The sequence below is a fragment of the Anoplophora glabripennis genome, unplaced genomic scaffold (assembly GCF_000390285.2).
Source record: "Anoplophora glabripennis isolate ALB-LARVAE unplaced genomic scaffold, Agla_2.0 scaffold1478, whole genome shotgun sequence".
NCBI lineage: Eukaryota > Metazoa > Arthropoda > Insecta > Coleoptera > Cerambycidae > Anoplophora > Anoplophora glabripennis.
Window position 1 is genome coordinate 38,308 of NW_019417593.1, and position 22,849 is coordinate 61,156.

Below are 22,849 nucleotides of genomic sequence, written 5' to 3' on the forward strand. Positions count from 1 at the left end.
AATTAGAAAAAAATTGTTGTTTGTCAGTTCATTGGCATCATTGACAATTGGTTCTTTAATATTTTTTGGGTCATTTCTGTTAAAATCATGCCTTTAATTTATTCAAATGAAGAATACACATATATGATATTCGTGTATGGATATTGCAACGGTAGTACCACTGCATCAGGGAATATCAACGACGATATCCAAACTGCCAGCTTCCCGACAAGCAAACATTAAATAGAACCTTCACAACTCTTCCATTAACAGGTGTGTTCCTTTAACCGACTTGTTGAAGAGAAGTTATGCGAAGAAACAATGCTCAGAAGTGCTTGAGCTCTGTACTGGACAAAGTAGGACGACTGTGCAAGACACTGCGAGAAAACGGACTGCATCGCCATCATTACCAACCGATACAAGAACTTCCCTTCATGGATTTTCCCTAGAATTCGTCTTTGTGAATGGTGGAGCAATCATCTGCATACTTTTTCAAGAACCCTTTCTTCGTGACGAGCCACACTTGAAGAAATGGAATCAACAATTTCCACAAAAATCATGTGTAGGCAATCGAAAACCCTCATGCTATTTGAGATCCATTTTCAGAGAAGATTCTTCTCTAAATGTTTGGGCTGGAATAATTAATAATAAAGTTATTGGACCACATTTCTTTGAGGGAAATTTGAACAGCTAGATGTACCGGGCTTTTTTTGAGAACAATCTACCTCTACTGCTTCAGGGCATTCCTCTTTAAATCAGAAGGATGATGTTATCTTTAAATGATGGTGCTCTGTCCCATTATGGAAGAGGTATCACTAATTTCCTCAATGAAAAGTATCCAAATTGATGGATAGGTTGTGGTGGTCCCATTGCTTGGCCATCGGGATCTCCAGATCTCAACCTATTGGAATTTTTCATGTGGGGACATGTGAAGATACTTACCTAATCAGTGAGAAAGCCTTATTGCAGGGACCAATTCATTGAGAAGATTCATACATACATCTCATTGATGAAGTGAAAAACAATATGGCACCGCCCTGGTCACATTGAGCAGCTTTAATATATTGTCATTACATTTTTATTAAAATAAACCACATTTTTTTCCAATATTTCAAGAACCATTGGGAATTTGGGAAAAGTGAATAGAATCATTTTTGCTTAAAATTAGGCATAGAATTCATATACGAAGTATCTCGGATACCTCGGCGGCTACCCTGAATAACATAGTTAACAATTGGTTCCCTACTAATAGACCCAAATACTTTCTAAACAAAAGTATTGCATTTTTCTGAGCAACTTTCAAATTTTTTTGCAATTAATCCCTTTAGAAAAAAAAATTTAAACTAAACATGTTAGATATAAGCAGTACAAGTATTTCATAAAAGTAAGTCAACAAATACCACCATCTCTAAATGTTTATGAAACTTTTGTGAACATCTTTACTAGAATCACTTCTTTTTTATACTTATTCCCTTTAAATAGAATCCATTGAATTTTTTCATAACAAAATCTTTGTTTCTATGTAGTGTAAGTTTACAGCTACGTATTAAAAAACAACAATAAAATTTATATTTTGACTAAACGCAAATTTCAACAGTCCAGAAACATGCATCCGAAACACGTTTCCAGCCTATTTTAATAGTGAATATTTAGCCGCACATATTTGTTGTTTGAGACTGGAGCATATGCTATATGTTGTATTCAGTTTGTATAAATAATTTTAAATCAATCTATCAAAACATTTTTTATTATTTGATAAAGTGGCATAATTTTGTCCAAAATTTTGATTTATAATTTAGTTCTGTAGTGTTATATTTCATTTTTGAAAAATTATGTTATTTTTTTATTTTCATTGCCAACTTATGCTGTTTAGTGGTTGAAGTGAAAGCTAAAGATTTAAAACGATTAAGATTTGTTCAACTAATATCTAATGTGCTTTTTTATATTTATTTTTCAGAATATTTCTGCTGTAGCAAAAAAAAATTCAAAAATCATACATTTTTCTTATATCTATATACAGGGTGTTTCAGAAAGACCTCCCGTAAATCCAGGCGGTGATAGTATGACAAAAATTAAAAATTTTTATCTTATGAACTATATCAGGGTTTGTAGTGACCTGGAAAACCGATAATACCGGGAAAAGTTGGGGAATTCATTATTCTTTATAAAAAACATGGAATAGTCTGGGAATTTTAAAGTATTCACGAAAGTCGGAGAATTTAATGTTTGCAACTGGAAATTTTGTGTAAACCGGCTCTGGGTTCTTAAATGAGAAAACTATTTGTGATTTTGAAATTTTTATAAGAGGACTTTGGGTATAAAAAAGATATGGAGTCCAGTCTAGAAAAAGTGTAATATAAACACCATTTAGTGTGTAAAAATGATCTGCAAGTGACCTGATTTTTTTTTATAAATAAGGGAAAACCTGGAAGTCAGGTAATTCTATATTAATTTTGAACTATCTACCCTGTATATGTCTATCTCTTTGTTTTCGAGATACAGAGCAACAAAATAAAAATTTTAAAATAGAATTTTTACTAAAATTTCCAAACGGTGCGAAATATTTTTATGAAATTTGGTATTAACTCTTACAATATTACGGTGTATAAAATAAGTGACTTTTCTCAAAGTAGGCTTATGTCAAAACTTATTGATAGATGTCTCATAAATAAAGCATAAATTCTTAGTAATATTTAAAACTAATTAACTTTATATCAAAATTTTAGTGATTTTTAGTGACTGTAGTTAGTAATGACTAATTACAGTCTCTAAAATTTTGATACAAAGTTAATTTGAGTTCAAAATATTACTAAGAATATATGCGTTGTTTATGAGACATCCATCAATAAGTTTTGACAGCCTACTTTGAGAAAAGTCGCTTATTTTATACACCATAATATTGTGTTTAATTAAGTCTTTTTTCTCGAAAACCATTCACCTTAGGAAGACCTAACAAGAGTACATTATTTTTAGAAAATACAATTGTACATTAAAAATTGGAGCCCCGATGGTGAAAAACCTAACGTTAAAAAAAAATAGAACTTAAAATGTAATAGGAATGTAGCATAACTAGTGCCTCTATGAAATATCCAAAAAATAATTAGAGCAGCATATTTGGCATCATTAAAAACACCAAATACCAAATTTCATAAAAATATTTCGCACCGTTTGGAAATTTTCGTAAAAATTCTATTTAAAAATTTTATTTTATCGCTTTTTATCTCAAAAGAAGAGGAGATAGTCATAGTTCATAATACAAAATATTATTTTTATTTTGTCGTACTATCGCCCACTGTGTTTACAGGAGGTGTTTCTGAAACACCCTGTACAGGCTGTTACAAATTCGCTTCTGACTACAGAGATCTCGGAAATGGTAAGATGTACGAAGTAGCTTAAATGGGGGCAAAGTTGCCTAATCAGGGGACCAACGTTATGCCTCGGAAAATTCAAGGCTAATTTGATTAGTTTTTGAAATGTTTGAAAAAAACGAAATTTTGGAAATCCTTTTTTGTTTCATTTCAGCCTTGTTTGAGGTGATGTTGAAAAAATAACACTTTCTCATGGCCACTTTTTGCCCTTTATCAAATGGCATAATCGATTTTCATATGTAAAGTTTCGTCTCCGGGACCATCATCAACTTAATTTTTTTAAATACGACCCTAGAAATTTTATTACATTTTTTGCAAGCCTTCATGACCCCCAATACTGTACACTCTCAGCCCAAACCAGATTCAGATGTTTTGTCTCGAAAAATTTATCTTCAATGTATTCGTTCCAAATTTCTTTGTTTATTGAACTATCATACACTGTAAGTGTCGTTAGACGCTGTGAAATCCATCTAGTTATTTAAACTATTATCACCACGCATTAAAATAAAACATTAGTTTTATTCCAGTGTCCATAGTTAGTTCTAGGCTTCTCGACTGCTCAAAATTCAAACAAATGACGATCTATTTTTTTCAGGATATTCATACAAATACATCTGACATGCTCTTTTACAGTTTCTCACTGTAGTGAGAAGCGAATTTGTAACAGCCTAAATATGTGAAAACATAGTTGATAACATCACAATTCCTATCAAGAATTCTGAATAAGAATAATTTTTACTACAAAAATGGGACCTTATTCTCATTTGAGGTCATAAGTTAAATGATTTTTTTTTCATCGTCATAAGGGCGAAGCATCAAGTTTGAAACATTACATACATAATTATTATTGAAGGTGTCTCTAAACTTATAATAATAATAATTTTAGCAAGATGCTAAGTAAGTCAAAATAAGATGAATGCCTAAATTATGTATTTTTCCTATCATTTCTGTTTCTGAGATAGAGGATGTTAAAATCATTGCAGTAGATTTGGAGATCTGGTATATTGTGAATAAGAGCCTTCTACCAATAGGCATATCCATACTTATTTATAATAATGCAATTCCAAGGTTACTTTTATTTTTAATATAATTACCGATCTCCTGACCTCATAACCTCTTTATATTCTATTTTACAGTAACATTTTTTTATCTCTGTATTTTTAACTTTGCTATATACAATTATTTTTACAGTATCAACAAAATATCTACAAACGTGAAATTGAAAAACATAAATAATTTTAATTGACAATTAATTAAAAACTTTTAATTACTTAACTGAGACTGTCAATTGTAAAACTGTGCCATAAATGATAAAAAATATATTCTTATTTAAAGTAAAAATACTTAGAATGACAATTCTTCAAAATGACTAATAACTGCTAAAATATGAACCTCCTTAGCTTCCTCCTAAAATTATGCCACTAAGTTTAGAGACATCCTATAGAGGCCTTAATACCAAATATAGTAAAATAAGCGCATTTTCACAAGTTTTGCAACTTGTCAGAATGCGCTTATGCCAAAGATTAATGAAACCATGGATCTAAATCCTCAGATACGAGGGGACTACAGTACTTTAATCTGAAATCATTATTTCTACCTATTATCTAGTAAGTTAAATTACACAAACTGAATATTTTTATACCTTTTATTTTTGATGATTAACATTTGAGATAGAGAACTAAAATTATGTAGCTATTCTAAAAGTATTATAAAGTTCTTTTGTTAATGGAAAAACAATATTTTCTTCTAAAAAAACATAATTCATCTAATTCTCATCTATATGTGACAAGTTATTTTTAGTAGTTCTAGATACTGAAAGTAGTTAATAATGATCATTATTTCCATTAAATACCTGTAGGAGTTTATATATATTTTTTTGAAATCTTAAATTCTGATCTCTTTTAATTTTTAATTTAAAAATATATATTTAAGAGAGGTCAGAAGAAAATCTAACTGATTTTTTTGTTTAGCCCATGGAAGTATATGTAGATGATGAAGCCAAATTGACATTACATGGTTTACAACAGCATTATGTTAAACTTAAAGAAAATGAAAAAAACAAAAAATTGTTTGAGTTGCTGGATGTACTTGAATTTAATCAAGTAAGTAATTAACTTCCATTAATTAATCAGAAATTAAAATCTCTATTGCAATTCAAATTTTGGATACAGCTTATAAGGAAGATACCTGAAGTGTTAGTCACCGATTTCAGTGAAACTTTATATATATTTTCTTTTCTGCCAAAGGGGTAAAAAGCACCCCTAAAGTTTACCCCCAAAAACAGTTTTTTCAAGAAATCTGTTCCTGTGCAAAAATTTTTTTTAAACTAATTGGAGTTTGTTTATTATCGGTCGCCGATATTATGTATAGTATTTTGAACTCCAGGAGTTACATCCGTTATCGTTTATAAGGGTAAAAATTATTCTTTGTCTCTGCAAAAATTGTAAAGAAAATCAAATATTTACAAAAATAACTTTATTCTAAAGAAAATCATATTCTAAAGTTGACCTGTTTCAGCATTTTTCACAAAAGTACATTTCGGGAGGGTAAATTACCTTTTATTAGTACTCTTCACTTTTCCTTGAAAAATTATTTGTATATGAAACTAAAGTAAATGTATTTACATATACAGTATAGACTCTTTAATTCGAACTAATTAAAACACGGGCTTACAGAGATAAGTTTGAATTACCTATATTTTCAGATTACTGGATAGTAAATATGTTTATATACATACATATAATATGAATTAGATTTTATGTGTTACTGAGAAGGCAGAAAATAACAAACCAAACATTATTGTAAAATATGGATATGTATTTATTAAAAATAAAAAATAAAAACTGAAAAGACCAATTTATTTGAATATCCACTTTTTGCAGAAGTGTTAACGTGTGATGCTTTCTTTTTTGTGACATGTTTGCACGACAATAATATTTCAACTAAAAAGGCCTAATCGAGAAAGGTTCCGACTCGCATAAAAGGGTTTCCTCAAGACTGCCGGGGAATTACGTTTTTAGCGGTTACTTTTATTATGTAGTCTGACTTTATAATCCAAACTATACAGGGTGGTCCCGAGGTAATGGGGCAAAACTCATGGGTAGATTCCCGAAGCAAAAATATTGTGATTTAACCGAACTTACCTTGGTCCAAAAGTTGATAGTTAAAGAGATACAAGGTGTTAAATGTAAAATATTATTTTAGTTTATTTCCATTTATTTTTTAATAAATGCGAATATCTACACAAAATTTTGGGGTTTGGGGTTCTTTGGATCGAGGAATTTAAATTTGTTCACATTTTGGTTATAGCTCATAGAGGGCGCCAGCTGCCGTATATTGAATGTGTCGAAAACGACATATCCTTTTGTACTTTAAAGTATCTCATCTTTGGTATCAAATTCTTATTTTCCAATTTTTTTTACACAAAAAAGGTAGACTTTATGAAAGTAGCTGTCTCGCACCGTTTCCGAGATATTTGGCTTTGAAACTTTCAATGCTAATAGTTGAAATAATTGGAATGATTTAAAAATGTCAAAAACGAAGGTTTATTTAGAATTAAAAATTCTAATGAACAGTAAAATAGTAAACATTAGTAAAAAATATGCCTTTTTAACAATTAATTGCTCAAAATGTCCACCTCCAACTTTTTTATCAACGCGTTCATTAAAAGATCGTCTTATTTTAAAGTATAAATTCTTAACGCGCAATGACTTTGCAGCATTTAAAACCTGCTGCTAAAGTTCCTATCAGGTGTCTATAGTTTTTCCATAAACAACTGATTTCATGTAACTCCAAAAACGAAAATCTCGGCATTCTATCTCACATTTATGTATACGAGTATACAATTTAAATTGTAAGCTAAGATGTAATTTTAATTAATAGAAATTAGCATACAAATGACAGCAATAAGACAAGTGGAAAACGTCAGTTATTTGATTTTCGCCCAAACCCTACTTAAGAAACTTTACTGCTAAATTAATAATAATACCTGTAGGTACTTAATTGTAATTTAATGCAACAGCATTGGAAGTTTCATAGCCAAATATCTCGAAAACGGTGCGAGATAGCTACTTTGATAAAGAATACATTTTTTGTGTAAAAAAAGTTGGAAAGTAAGAATTTGATACCAAAAATGAGATACCTTAAAGTTCAAAAAAATTATGTATTTTTTAACACATTCAATCTACTGCAGCTAGCGCCCTCTATGAACTTTAACCAAAATGTGAACAGATTTCAATTCCTCTACCCAAAGAACTCCAAACTCCAAAATTTTATAAGGATATTTGCATTTGTTACGGAATAAATGAAAAAAAAAACTGAAATAATATTTTACATTTAACACCCTGTATCTCTTTAACTATCATCTTTTGGACTAAGGTAAGCTTGGCTAAATCGCAATATTTTTGCTTGAGGAATCTACCCATGAATTTTGGCCCATTACCTCGGGACCACCCTGTATATGTTCAACCGAATTTTGTTCAAATTAAAGTTTTATTCGGACCATCGAAACGGGCATTCGTCGGGCCAGATTAATGGATATTCAGATTAAAGATTACGGTATTAACAATAAATTAGTGTGTGTATTTTAATAAAAGCACAAATATAGTGGTTTCACATTTTTAGGGTTAAGCTACTCCTACTGGATATATATCCACATATAGCAGTGGACATTGTCGAATTACTATACTTTTTCGTCGTTTTATGAAAATTTTTAAATTTCCAGTGATAAAAGTAAATGAAAATTTTCTTGTACAGATGCACAAATTGATGGAATCAAAACCACCCCCAAATTTAACTCGGAAAACACAGTTTTTCTCACAATATCTTTGATTATAACAAAAAATTGTTTTGAAACCAATTGGAGATTGTTTAAATGCTGATGTTATTTACAGCATTTCGACCCCTAGGGGTTGCATCCCATATTTTTTGTAAAGGTAAATTTTTTCTTAAAATTTTGCTCTATAATGTAAAATGTAAAAATAATGAAGAAAAGTTAAAAAAAATTTTTGTGAAGAAGATAGTAAACTAAAATTGACTGATTCTGAAATTAAGAAGACAAATTTCCAGAGCAGATGGATAAATTAACATCAAAATGTTGTCGTAAAAATCAAGGTATAATTAAACAATAACTTTTGTTTCATTTTATTTTTGAAATCAAAAGCAAGTCAATTTTAGTTTACTATCTTCTACATAAATCTTTTTAAACATTTAACCGTCATTTTTACATTTCTTACATAGAAAAATTTTGAGAAAAAAAATCAGTTTTACCTTTATAAAAAATAAGGAATGTAACCCCTGGGGGTCAAACTGCTGTAAATAACATCAGCGTTCATAGTAAACAATCTCCAATTGGTTTCAAAATAATTTTTGCTTATAACCACACATATCGTGAAAAACCTGTTTTAGGGATGACCTCTGACCGATAATAAAGAAACTCCAATTGGTTTAAAAAAAAATTTACAGAATCAGATTTCTTGAAAAAAAAAATGTTTTTGGGGGTAAACTTTGGGTGTTCTTTTTACCCCTTTAGAAAATATACCTGTCTCGTATTTTTTTGTTCCCTACAACATAGCGAAGTTTCATTGAAATCGGTGACTGACACTTCGGGTACCTTCCTTGTTAGATCATACTCGGGGTCCATTAAAAACAAACTATACAAGTTTAAACTTTACAAAAATTTGTGGGATATGAGGGAACGATAAATTCTATGAAATTTTTTTTTCCAAATTCAAGTTAAATATTAAGAAATTAAATTTTTATTTTTACTAAAACATTAAAGAAACACATTTTTCAGGTGTTGCCTCAGTAGTTACTATTGTTCTTATGATGAAATTGTTTTGAATGATTTAATGTGATTTTACATATTTGAACTCTCTCACTGACTCAATATTTATGAGATATTATTTATATTCCTCATTAGGTAGATCTAATACGTACAAAATATTTTTCAGGTTGTTATTTTTGTAAAATCAGTCCAAAGATGTATGGCTCTAGCCCAACTGTTAACCGAGCAAAATTTCCCCGCTATAGGAATTCATAGGGGTATGGACCAAAAAGAACGTCTCTCCAGATATGAACAATTCAAAGATTTTCAAAAGGTATTTATTATTTTATTTTTGTTTGTTATCGAATTACACGACTATGATTATTTATTTATTTATTTATTTATTTTATTTAATTCATCCAACGGGATGAGAACCCATTTACAGGTTGAATAAAAACAGAAAATATGTAACATAAAAGTAGCATAATTACAATAAAACAGCAAAATGGTATAAAGAAAGACAATAAAAACGGAATAGAACATCAAAAATAGTTAAAAAAACAACGGCAAAACATTATAAGATAACTAACAATGATGTAACAATATTACAAAATAAAGACAAAAATAAAAACGAGTTATAAGAATAAAATAAATATACATCTTATATACATATAAAATATACATCTTTGAACGTAAAATTTCCTGCTCTTTTCATTTCTGGATAAAACAAATGGGGTGTCTAATTGAAATTCTGAAGCTGACTTCGAAATCAAACCAAAGTTTGACCCTGAGTCAAAACCAAGGTCATTATTCTACGGCCCCCTTAAAATTTTCCAACCTTTGTTCTGGAAGTTATTTAATTGGAGGTCATTCTGCAAAGTTATTCGAGGTGATCGATTAAAACGGAACACTCTGTATACATATACAAATACTATATTCCGCGGTCAAAATTATAGAGAGTGACTCAGGCATAATATAAAAACACTATTACCATAATGCGTATAAAACGTAAAATGATTTTTATACGGTTCAATATTATTTATCTTTGTGCCGCTCGCTACGCACATCGATAGAATTTATAATCGTCTATAGACTGAGTTACACTGAACATCGATCTATATTCTATCTCTGTCTTTTGCACTTGGTAGGGAATAGGGAAATGCTTTTTTAGTGGGTGTAAATGGACCTGATTTACCCGTCCTGAGAAACGTCATAGCATAAACATAGCCGAGGGGTCTAATTCCATGGCTATAGTAAATTTATAAATTAAAAAAACAACTGGGACTTTTTAAAATGCTGTAATAATTAAAATGGATCAGTGCCGGTTATAGCAAACCGTAAAAAATATTAGATGTTATGTTTTATTATCTTTTTATCAATAATTTCTATATCTTGTTGCCTTTTACGCAGACACGCCAATGGATTTTCGTTCCCGGCACGCTTCATCCTCCTAACTAGTCCAAAAGCTAGCAATGAGTCACTCTATAATTTCGACCGCGGAGTATAGCATAAAATTTCATTTGAATTGGATACAGTTTTAGAGTTAACTTTGATGTGTTCTAATGGCTAAATAAAGCATCATGATCACACAAATAGGCAGTGGCGGCTGGTGTGGAGGGCGCCCCAAAGCTCCTAGAAATTTTCATAGTAAAATAATTTAATACACGATATTATTATTATAATGAAACACATTAAAAAAAAATGTTGAATGTGCAGTCAATTTAACTTGACTTGCAAAATTTATTTGAAAAACGCTGATTACATGTTTACCATCGCGCACATACAGTTTGGGCTCTGTTTAGTCCGCCCGTATCCAAATAATAGTTATTATCCGCTTTTTTTCTTATTAAACATAATTTGTTCAAGTGTTTTAAAAAATTATAAAAGTTTAAATTAGATTTTAAAGACAGACTAACAACACCTGTAATGCTATCTATTGTAACATTAAATGAAAAAGCAATTGAAAGGTTTATGACAAAAGCAGAAAAACAGACTGACTATAAAAAATAATTTTGAGAACATTTTTTCTATATTTTCATAATACTTAAAATAAAACTACACAATTATATTTGATCTTTTTTTTTTCAATACGTTGGACGTAAATTTTTCTGCCTTATCTGGTATGGAAGTCAAGAGCTGACACTGCAAATAGGTATGCAATTTCATGGACATGGAATATTGAAACACCTTTATTAAAAACAATTTATAAATACATATAAAATTTAATTAGTTGGTACTGTTTAGAACTATTAACAATTCAGTTTTTTGTTCGTCGATTGAATTAAAGTATTGTAATTTTTTTTTTTTTAGTTGTATGAAATAATTTACAATAATTACTTTGAGCCACTTATATAATTAGCTGAAACCCTAACTGAAAGAGAAAAGAAAGTAAAAAAATATATATATTTGAATAAACATAGCAAATCACAGAAGTAACCTTATACAGGTTACTTGTACGTGATATAAACATAAAACACACTTGACTTAAGTATACCGCAACCAATTTGTAATCAATACATACACACATGTGTTTACATATACATACACATCATGTACACATGGACTTTTATAAATTATTTTGTTAATAGCGAACGTACCAGTATTATAGAATTTTGACACTAATTATTTATAATGTCACTAAATAAATATCTATTTTGCTCACATATCCAATTTTGTAGCTTTTTTCTAAAAGTATTGTATGCTCATGTTTCTTTTATATTCCGAGGTAATACTGCATACATTCTCGGCGCTAAATAGTTAGCAGACCGCTGACCGATAGTTTTATCACATCTAGGAAAGAAAATTGTATCCAATCTACGCGTGTTATAGTGAATTGTTATTTAATATTTTAATTTTAAATTGTTTTACAAATAGAAGTATTTTTAAAAAGTATAATTGTCTTAAATCAAAAATTCCCGTCCCCTCATATAATGTGTTACTGTGACATAATATATTCTTTTTATAAATTATCCTCAAAATCCATTTTTGGACTATATTTATGTTTTTTAAGTAACAGTCATATATGCCTCCCCATCCTACAATTCCATATACTAATATGGATTGTACTAGTGAAAAGTAGAGAGTCTTTATGCACTGTATATTTAAGAAATCCCTCAAGTATCTAAATTTAGGCAAAAGCCCTCTAACTTTATGTACAAGTTGCTTTGCATGTACATCCCACCTCATATGCCTGTCAATAAATATACCTAAATATTTGACTGAGGAAGATTCAGGAATATTTTCCGTTAATCCAACGTTTAAGGGACCTAGCATCGGGAGTCCTGCATTATATGACGTAAATGGCAAATATGTCGTTTTTTTATAATTTAAAGTTAGTTTATTAAATTGAAACCATGTGGCAATTTTTGGAAAATCATTTTGTATTTTTTGCTTTAAGTTTGTCCAAGAAGTAGACGTATATGTAACCACCGTATCGTCTGCGAAACTAATAATTCTACCCGATATGTCCAATTTTAACAGACTATTTATATATAAAGTAAAAAGAATTGGCCCCAGCACAGTCCCCTGAGGAACACCACATGTCACTTCTTGTAAGCAACTTTTATGACTCCCTATCTGAACGCTTTGTTCTCTTTGTGACAAATAACTTTCAAATAAATTGTACGTTTTGCCTCTGATTCCATACTTCTCTAATTTCTGTAGTAGTTTTTTGTGGGAAACTGTGTCAAAGGCCTTAGAGAGGTCTAGAAATATACTAATAATTGGAACTTTCTTATCCAATGAATCATATATTATCGACGTTAGTTTATATATAGCATCATCAGTTGATTTTCCCTCTCTAAAGCCATATTGACACTCCGACAAAATCTTATACTTCTTTACAAAATTACAAAGTCTTACTTTTATTATTTTTTCTAATACCTTCGATATAGTAGGTAATAATGATACAGGTCGATAGTTTCCTATATCAAGTTTACAACCGTTCTTGTAGAGCGGTTTTATAATGTCACATTTTAATATTTTTGGAAAGCAATTCAGATCTATACACATATTTATTAAAATTGTTAAAGGTTTAACTATCTCTTGAGCAATCTGCTTCAAAGTTTCTGCGTGTATTTGATCCACACCTCGTGCTTTTTTTGTTTTTAAATTCTTTATAACATCTAAAATTTCCAACTCATTAGTTGGGTACATGTACATAGTGTTTTCCAAAAAGTCGGCATTATCTTTATATTTACTTATATCAGGTATCTTACTAGCTAATGTTTTCCCAATTGTACTGAAATAGTTATTAAACTGATTTGCAATTTCTGCCTTACAGGTAACTGTTGTCCCGTCATTTAGTTTAATTTCTTCAATAATAGTTTTAGATTGCTTTTGTCCACAAATGTTATTTACACAGTTCCAAAGAGCCTTCGACGTGTTTTTATTGCTTTGAATTTCTCTCAAATAATATTTTTGTTTCGTTTTCTTTATAATGTTATTAAGCCTATTTTTATAATTTTTATATCTTTCTTTAATTTCTAAGTTATCCGGATTTTTTAAAGCGAGCTTATAAAGTTTTTCTTTTTCCTTTATTGATTTCAATAATCCTTTAGTCATCCAACTCTTTTTATAATTAATTTTGTGACTAGTTATAATTGTAGTTGTATTTTTATTTATGTAATATTTTAGCTTATGTATAAAAATTTCACACATTATATCACCATTTGTTTCATTAAACAAGTCATTCCAATTTTCATTTCTTAAATCATATTTTAATTTATTGTAATTTATATAGGATTTCATATTCTCGTTATTCTCTATTTTTGCCGTGTTTCCTATTTTAAATAATAAACCTATAGGACTGTGATCTGTAATGTAGCATCTAAATATATAGGATTTCGCCTTAATTTTGTCCTGTCTTATTTGACTTTTTACCCAAAAATGATCAAGACATGTTTTACTAGGTAATCTTGTATATTCGTTTATATAAGATTGGTACCCATGATAATTTAAGATATTTTTATACTCCTCTATATATTCTTCATTTCCCAAGAGATTAATATTTATGTCCCCTGTAATTATACTGATATCACATTTGGAGTTGTTATTTAAGTAATTTAAAAGTTCTAAATTAAAGGCATATGGGGACGTACTAGGAGACCGATATATAGCTAAAACGTCTACATTAGTTTTGGAAATAGTGACTTGACATCTTAAACATCTTACAATACCTATATCAATGCTTGTTTGTGTATATTTTAAATCAGATTTAATAAAAACTAGTATCCCATCATTTTGATTTAAATTACCTTCATTATACAGAGTGTCATATCTTGCAATATGGAACAGACTTACATCGAGCAATTTATGTGTTTCTGTTAATATTATTAAATCGAATTCTACAGATTGATCGTGTAATAACATATGTAGCTGATCAATATTCTTTTCCACACTCCGTATATTTATGTGGAATATTTTAAAATCATTAGCAGTGACAATTTTTCTGAACTCGTTAAGTTTATAAATTTCTTGAGCGACAATAGATTCGTTATCATATTCTTTAATGTACTGGTCCATTCTATACTCTATTTGTTTAAAGAAATGACCTACAAGTAGTAAACTTACAATAATAACAAATTAATATCTTCTTTTTATTTCACCCTCCCTGATTTGCTTTTTATTTATTTCCTCCTCTTCTTATTTTGTCTTGAATTAACTGGACTACTCTTGGTTTTGTACTTATTTCCCCTATTGGTTTGACCAGTATTCTTTACGCCTGACGCTGCATTGCTTAAATGGCCCCCTTCAAAATTTTTATCTTGAATTTCAATGTCCTCTAGTTCTTCCTCACTACTATTTTCTTCCTCACTTTCAACTTTACTTTCTAGGTCTTTCGCCGAATGTGGTACTCCGTTAATTATTAACTTAGCTCCCTTAATTCTAGCTTCTTTATTTTGTGAACGAGCAAGTTTTTGATGTTTCTGCAAAATTTTTAAATCCTCTCTCTCCTCTTTGCAAAGATCATTTTTTAACGTTACACCTTTATCTCTTAGCTGTGTTAGTTTCCCAGTGTCTTTAAAAAGGGTAACTTTTTTAAATATGTTATGAATTCTATCAGTATAGGAGCTTTTTTGTATTTCCCAGCTTATATATGTTATTTATATCTTGACTTTGTACATTACATTCCAGGTTCGTGTTTAATATTTCAAGAATTTTTTCCAAGATATTTTTCTTTTCCCCCGTTTGAATTCCAAAAATTACAACATTATTTTTCCTAGCTCTTCTTTCTAGATGCATGCATTGTTGTTTTAGTATCTCTATTTCTTCATTAGCTTCATGAAGCTGCTTTGTTAATGAACTTGTAGCAGTCTGCAATTCTAACTTTATCTCTTCTGTTTGCTGCCGATTTGCTTTTAATATTAATTGATACAACTGTATTTGTTCTGGAGACTGTATATTAAAATTTTCCATATCTTCCCTAGCATTTCCTTTTTGTATATTATTATAACCATCAACTGTATGCTTCTTAGTGTGTGGCTAGCTTTACATTCGATAAAGAAACTATTTTATGATAGTAAACAAAGGTCCACACTTTTTTTATTGGCTTATCACCTTGTTCTGTTACTATAGGTATCGATATATGACTACGGTTTTCTGCTATATTGCATTTATTACAATGATTTCAAGTCCTTATTTTGTACATCTATATCTTCTGCATATAATTTTGATTATTTCTTATACTGTTTCCATTTATACACCAGTAGTATCACTTGAAACTTGAAACTACACAGCCCGACAACTACAGCCTTTCTTGCTTAAGTACAATATATATCTTGATTGATGGTAAACAATTTTTAAGTGACTTTTTACAATATAAATTGAACAATTGCAATGATGATAAGATTGTAGGGACATATGAGATCCTGATTATTTGCAAGTGGAATAAATTCTGATAATTACAAACTTTATCATAGCACCACCAAATAATATTACCTCATATTTAAAACAAATTGTGACTTTCAGAGAATATTGGTTGCAACAAATCTCTTCGGACGTGGTATGGACATTGAACGAGTGAATATTGTTTTCAACTATGATATGCCAGAAGATTCAGATACTTATTTACATAGAGTCGCTAGAGCAGGTCGATTTGGTACAAAAGGTTTAGCTATTACTTTTGTATCAGAAGAAGGAGATGCAAAAATTTTGAATGAAGTGCAGGATAGATTTGATGTTAATATTACAGAATTACCTGATGAAATTGATCTTAGTTCTTATAGTAAGTCCCATACATATTAATAAATGTAATTGGCTAATATATTTTTTTAATTTGCAGTTGAAGGACGATAAAATCAATGAGTTGAAGATGAAAAAATGAGTTGTATAAGTTGTATGTAACAATTATTATAATTTCAGTGTTTCATTTTAATGTGTAAATGTTGAATATTATTCAAACTGATAATAGTAGTATTATTGTAATTTAGTTATTTTTTTTACGTAAAATAAATAGTTCCCAAATTATTTTTATTTATAAATTTCCTCGTAGAATAAATACTTTGAGAAATAAAAGCATTTATTGGAAAATTGTTAACACCCAAGTGAAAATTAAGTGATAGATACTAGGGTCTTCCTAATTTTTTAATGCATTTACAAAAGAATTCCTAAAATATTAAATTTTTCATTGTGCAAATTTAATTTCAAATTGTGGTTACTCTGTTGTACTTCTTAGTTTTTACCTAATATAACAATTTGAGGCTACATTAAATAAACTGCCTTTAGTGCCTGGTTCAATTGTATCACGTAATCCATTAACTATTTAGTCGAGTGGTCAGATTTTGAATTATGACGTCAAGTCATGTATTTAACGCAATCTACCATCGCTCTGTGTAGTATGGTCTAATAAACTAAAAGGCAACTAGAGCTGGGTTTTGGGGAGTAGCGTTTTAGCTAAGAATGCACACGGCCATCGAGCCAAATGACTTGAAATAGGGCGCGTTTGGGTGGGACGGGTTTTGTCAAGTGTCTCTTCTCTGCTGTTTTTGATCCTGACTGAAACTTTATGGCAAGGGGGTAGGAGTATTGAGATGGTTACCCTGGTTCGAGAAGTTGGTGGCTAGATAGTTTGTGTTTATCTGTTGCATTAGGTATGTAGTCAATGGCTTGCCTGAGGGGATTGAGCCTCATGGCCGCATCAAAGTGCTTTTCTGTGTTTACTCATATTGTCTGGATGGTGTTCGTGTATTGAAAGTCGTGTAGAATGTCTGCATTTCTTACGTACCATGACGAGGCGGTGGCACAGTGCGTAGGGCTATGTTCTCCACAGCCTGGATTGACTTTAAATGGATTTTTGCAGAGGTGTAGGTTAGCTGCTATTGGAATTGGGCAATCCAAACCACGTGACAAAATTGGAATTCAATATGGCGTCGAGGGCAAACATTTGTTTGATTCATATAAACTTGTGTGTTTTGTTAAGAGTTTACGTTAGCTTGGCTTTGTTTTTTTGAACTTTGACTGTATAATGAGTGTTTCGTGGATTGTAGTTAGGTGTCTTTGTTATTGTCAATCAATATGCAGAGTGATTATTTAAAGAAGCTAATATAAGAATATTAATTAATTGGCATTATAATGAAAAATACATAAATTAAGGAATTGGAATATATTGATATCATTGTAAAAATTCTTGATAGTACCTATATAACAAATTTTTCTTGATTTTTAAAAAGTATAATTCCATTCTATTTTCACTTGTATTTTCTTCTTTTACATATCCATGTTTGGCGCCGTTTTCTCATCATCACTTCAAATCATTTAAATGAGGAAAATATTTAGAATTCACTACGTCAGGTAAACAATGAAAGCTAACTTGGTCTCGATTTTCACGACTTCCACAACCCACTACTATGCATGTTACCGGCATTAGTAATACATATCGTTGCGACACAATTTAATAAAAGACAAGTTAAACACTTCCTTAAATAAAATACAAGAATAATTCCTTACAAAAACCTCGGATTAAACGCTTTTAGCTAAAAAGTTCTGGACTGACTTCAATGCATTCTCAATGTAAACATAACTTGTTTGCCATCAGCGCCATATTGCTTAAAAATTTGACAGGTCATTAGATTGCCTAATACCACCTTGTTAAGCATTTGCTTATTTCTTAGGTTAAGGAGATGGCGCTTAGTTCTGTTTCCACGTAAGTTGTTGGTGATTCACTGGCTTGCACAGGAATCACATCTGTCCGCCCCCGTGGTCCTGTGATAGTGTAAGTATGTGGAAGTAGTGGGAATTCTGTGTTTCGTGCAGAGGATTGCTATGATTTTGTCTAGTGTTAATTTTGACTTTCCACCTGTTGCACTAAGTTTCAAGTTGGTTCAATGAGTTTTGAAGGAAGATAGTGGAACGTCTTGCGTTTGTCTATTGCACAGTTATGGTTATGTCGTCGGCGTATAGGTAAGGGTTTGTATTATATTATATATACAGGGTGTTCAAAATGTTTAACACCCCCCCCCCAACAGAAAATCCTGCTCAAACAAAAAAATATTAGGACAAAAATTGCAGGATTGAGTGAGCAATCCAATGATGACCTTGTAAGTCATTTAGAGGTCAAGTTCAAAATTTTAAATGAAACCATATACTTTTGACCCCAGAAATGGTAAGAGCGGAAAATTTTACATTCGAATGTGACCTTGACCTTGAAGGTCATTTAGAGGTCGACCTGAAAGTTTTAAATGGAACTGCATATTTTTGACCCCGGAAATGGTCACTTTTTCCAACAGCCTGTCTCCAAAGGTGGAAAGTGGAAAAATTACCAAGGTGTTAGAGTTAAAAGTGAGCAATCACACGGTGACCTTGACAAAGTTGGAGATCGTTTACAGGTCAATTTGAAAACTTTGAATAACAGTCCAATATATTAGATCCGTTCCGAGGTCAAAAGTATACGGTTCCATTTAAAATTTTCAACTTGACCTCTACATGACCTTCAATGTTAGGGTCAAGGTCACCGTTGGATTGCTCACTCAGAACCCTGCAACTTTTGTCCTAATCATTTTCTTGTTTGAACAGTATTTTCTGAGATAGAGGGGGATTCCAAACTTATTGAACACCCTGTATGTATATGGTGTAGAGGTGTGGTGATAGGACGATGCCTTGGGGATGCCCGCTTTCATGGGGATTTGAATGCAGAATTTTAAGTAGTTGAGGTAAAACTTGATGAATTTGGTAAAGGATATGGGATATTGATTTGCGAGCAGTTTCATCAGTAGGCCTTCATACCAAATCATATCGAAGGCCTTTGCGAAATCCAAGAAGACAGCTCTAGTAAACTATCTCCTGCTGAGGACCGCCGTGATGTTTTCTGTGAGGCATAGGATTTTGCTGATGTCCTTCGCACCACTTCCGCAAGTAAACTGACTGGCGACGTCATTGATATAAATCGAATAACGTCCACGTCAATCATTGTTATGTTTGCTAATAAAGGAGGAGGGTTGATAAGGCCGGTTTTCGTCCTAAATTTAACTTGAATGGAAATGTTCAAAATAAGTTCCTGTAGTATCTACTAAAAAAACTAATTCGATTCCACCCTAAATGGACCACTCCTTAAAATAGTGAAAATACCATCATTTATTAACAGCACTTTTTGAAATATTCGTCACTGGCAAACTAATATTTTCTTAATAACATACTATGAACTCTATATTAACTATTTTCACTCTTATGTATCACTTTTTGCCTTTTTACCCTCCTTGAGGAGGGAGGAGGGGGTAAAAAAGTAAGTGGTGGATTTACTACACAAGTCTACAAAAAAAAGGGTATCTGTACTTTACATGTGACATATGATTTCAATGCATTTTTATCTCCTGAACACGAATCCGTGGTCAATTTTGCTCCATCGCCCTTCAGTCTTCAGAAAATCGCTAAAAACCTTCAGAAAAATCAAGACTTGAGGAGTGGTTGGCTCTGCACATGCGACATATGGGGTTGTGTGCCGGGTTTGCAACCAGAGCACCTCCACGTGGTGATCATGGGCAACTGAGTTGTTCCACTATCCCGGCAGAGTCTGGATGGTGATAGGGCTGTCACACCCTCACGGCAACTACATGCAAAAGTGTTACGGGACAGGTATAAATAAGAGTGAAAATAGTTTTTATTTATTTATTTTATTTATTATCACAGGAATTGTTGTTCAATTTTTGAGCTGAAACTTTTATCTAAAGCTATGACAAGTTCTAATTCTGGAGGCTCAATTTGTAGTGGATACTTATTGCAAAAGTAACGTAAAGTGCGAAAAAGAAACTGGTGAATTGATTAGTTTTCAGTTTTCAAAAGAACGCCAGTAACAGAAGAGTGGATGATGCTATTGAAAACGTTTTTTATTTTGCTTACAATAAAATTTGAGATACAGGCTGTCTTAAAAAACGCCGCAAGGCATAAATCCATTATTTATAGTCTGATTTTAAAAAACAAAAAATTAAATGAAATATCTAAATACACTATGGGGAGGGGGAGGGGGGATATTAAGAGGTCGTTTACTATATATATTTTTTTGAAACGCGATAGTCAACTTTTTGCAAATGGCAATATAGGTAGTTTTTTTGTTATTTATTATTGTGCAGATTTATTTTCTGAATCCAGCAATGCATATTTATGCACTTGACTTTTGTAAAGCATTTATTACAGAAGAGACGACAAAATATTAGTTAATACCGCATTCGGCGCCCGGCCACTAATTCATGACAAATGTAGTTTAACCAATCATTTGTGCCATGGAAAACAAAAAATAATACAGCAAAGCAAATAAAACTCTAAAGAGAATTTTGTAGTTACCAGAAGAGAAACAATAATACAATGAATATGAATTAAAAGAAAAACAATTTAATTAAATACATTAACTATTACGCAAAGTTCAGCGCGAAATAACATTAATTAAACACAAAACACATTAAACGAAGAACAACAAACACAAAACAACAAAAGAAACAAATTGTAGCCATCGTTCTCTATCGTTTTTCTCTCATGCCTGTACTTTTTCAGGAATGTATGTCTTGAATTTGTGCTTTTTCAATACTGCATGTACAGTTCTCTTTGATGTTCTAATATTATTAGAAATTTCCCGAATGGAAGTTCTTGAGTTTTCTTTAACGTTAGGAACATTGAGCTCGATGTTTTCATTAAATTGGCATTCTTCTCGTTTTGGTTTCTTAAAAATACCAGTTTCTCAAATTTTCTTCCAAGTCTTACAAATCTACGTGGTTCTGGAATTTATCTGTGAGGAAATGGTTCTCTGTAAAGGCAGACTCCTGCACCACGATTTTCATTACACCGAAAGTATACCTGAATCATGTCCGTCAATTCATTATTACTCATATTTTGCAGTGTTGAGCTTATTTCAACAAATAACCTATTGCAAATGAAATGACACAGAAAGAGTATAATACATAATGCGTAAACAGTAACCTTTATATGTATATTATATCGTTGAATTCTGAATAGAAATCTGCACAATAAATAAAAACTATATTGCCATATTTGAAAAAAAGAAGTTGACTATCGCCTTCCAAAAAAAAAATATAAATATACTCCGATAGGCTCACTCAATAGTGTATTTAGAGCCATTTCATATAATTTTTTTGTTTTTTAAAATCATACTATAAATGACGGAGTTATGGCTTGCGGCGTTTTTTAGGAAACAGACTCGATCTGTATATGCTGTATGTACAAGGATAATGAACTAACCGCAGAAGAATTAAAATCAACAGTATTTGTCGTGTTCTATTATTAAACCAAATAAACCGTTTGGAAATTTTCTTCTCATTCTGAAATTGAAGAACGAAAAAAATAAATGCTGGTAAAGTGAATTTTTTAAGTCGAATGCCTTCAAATAGAGCACTACATATATGACATCGAAAAATTCTGGGACAGATACTCTTAAATTGAGTCGGAGATATTGAAAATGAAAAACCAATAAAACCATATAACTGACTGCGTTGTACTAGTTATTATTTGTGATAATTAGTGTATCTGTATATTTACGTATTGTGTAATATTGCTAAAGTAAATAAATAATATTTACAGGCATTAGAAAAATACTGTTCTTTTTGTTTCAATTTGGTGTACCTTTCTCTTTCCCATTCGCTATTCAACATGAATATGTGCACAGATATAGTGCACGAGAGTTTCTAGTTTCTACAATGTATACTTCCCCTATCTGTTTCAAAACGAAGCATGATGTCATCATCGAGTATATTTATACAGGGTGTTTCTAAAATAGGGTTCCAAACTTCTGCTGCATTTATAACTCATTAAAATAAACCAAAAAGTTCCTATTAACATGTGCCCTAAAACGAACCCTTAGGAAGTTATATGCCCTTAAAAGGGCTCAAACAGAACTGTTTTTTTTTTTTCAAATAAATTGCAGTTATGAAGGATCCGATAATTTAATAAATAATTTAAGACATAAACTAAGACTATTTAAATTTAGAGTTACACTTACTAATTAAAGAACTTACTACTGCAGGCAATAGCTAAATGTGAAATAGAAAATAATGGGATTAAAATTAGTAATAATAAGTTAAATTACAAGAACTGCTCGAAGTGACCACCTTGCATTTCGATGCATAATCTAGCTCGACGCTTCAATGATTTGCGAACTCTTTGGAAAATTCTAGGTGTTTGCCTTATTTCCATGCACGCGGTTTCAATTTCCTCCCGTAGTTGCTGAATGGTCTCAATTGGAATTTTATAAACCTTTGCCTTAAGTTGACCCCACAAAAAATAGTCCAGGGGGTTAAGG

General features: G+C 31.0%; 1 protein-coding gene across 1 annotated transcript in view; it reads left to right on the forward strand.

Annotated features, from left to right (window-relative positions):
- Positions 1-16,578, forward strand: part of LOC108914772 (ATP-dependent RNA helicase WM6) — a 31,014-nt gene extending 14,436 nt beyond the window's left edge. Inside the window, exons 5-8 of the mRNA XM_018720653.1 lie at positions 5,318-5,449; positions 9,299-9,445; positions 16,081-16,336; positions 16,394-16,578. Of these exons, the coding sequence (XP_018576169.1) occupies positions 5,318-5,449; positions 9,299-9,445; positions 16,081-16,336; positions 16,394-16,407 (549 nt within the window). The 3' untranslated portion in view covers positions 16,408-16,578. The remainder of the gene's footprint in view (positions 1-5,317; positions 5,450-9,298; positions 9,446-16,080; positions 16,337-16,393) is intronic.
- Positions 16,579-22,849: the final 6,271 nt, after the last annotated feature.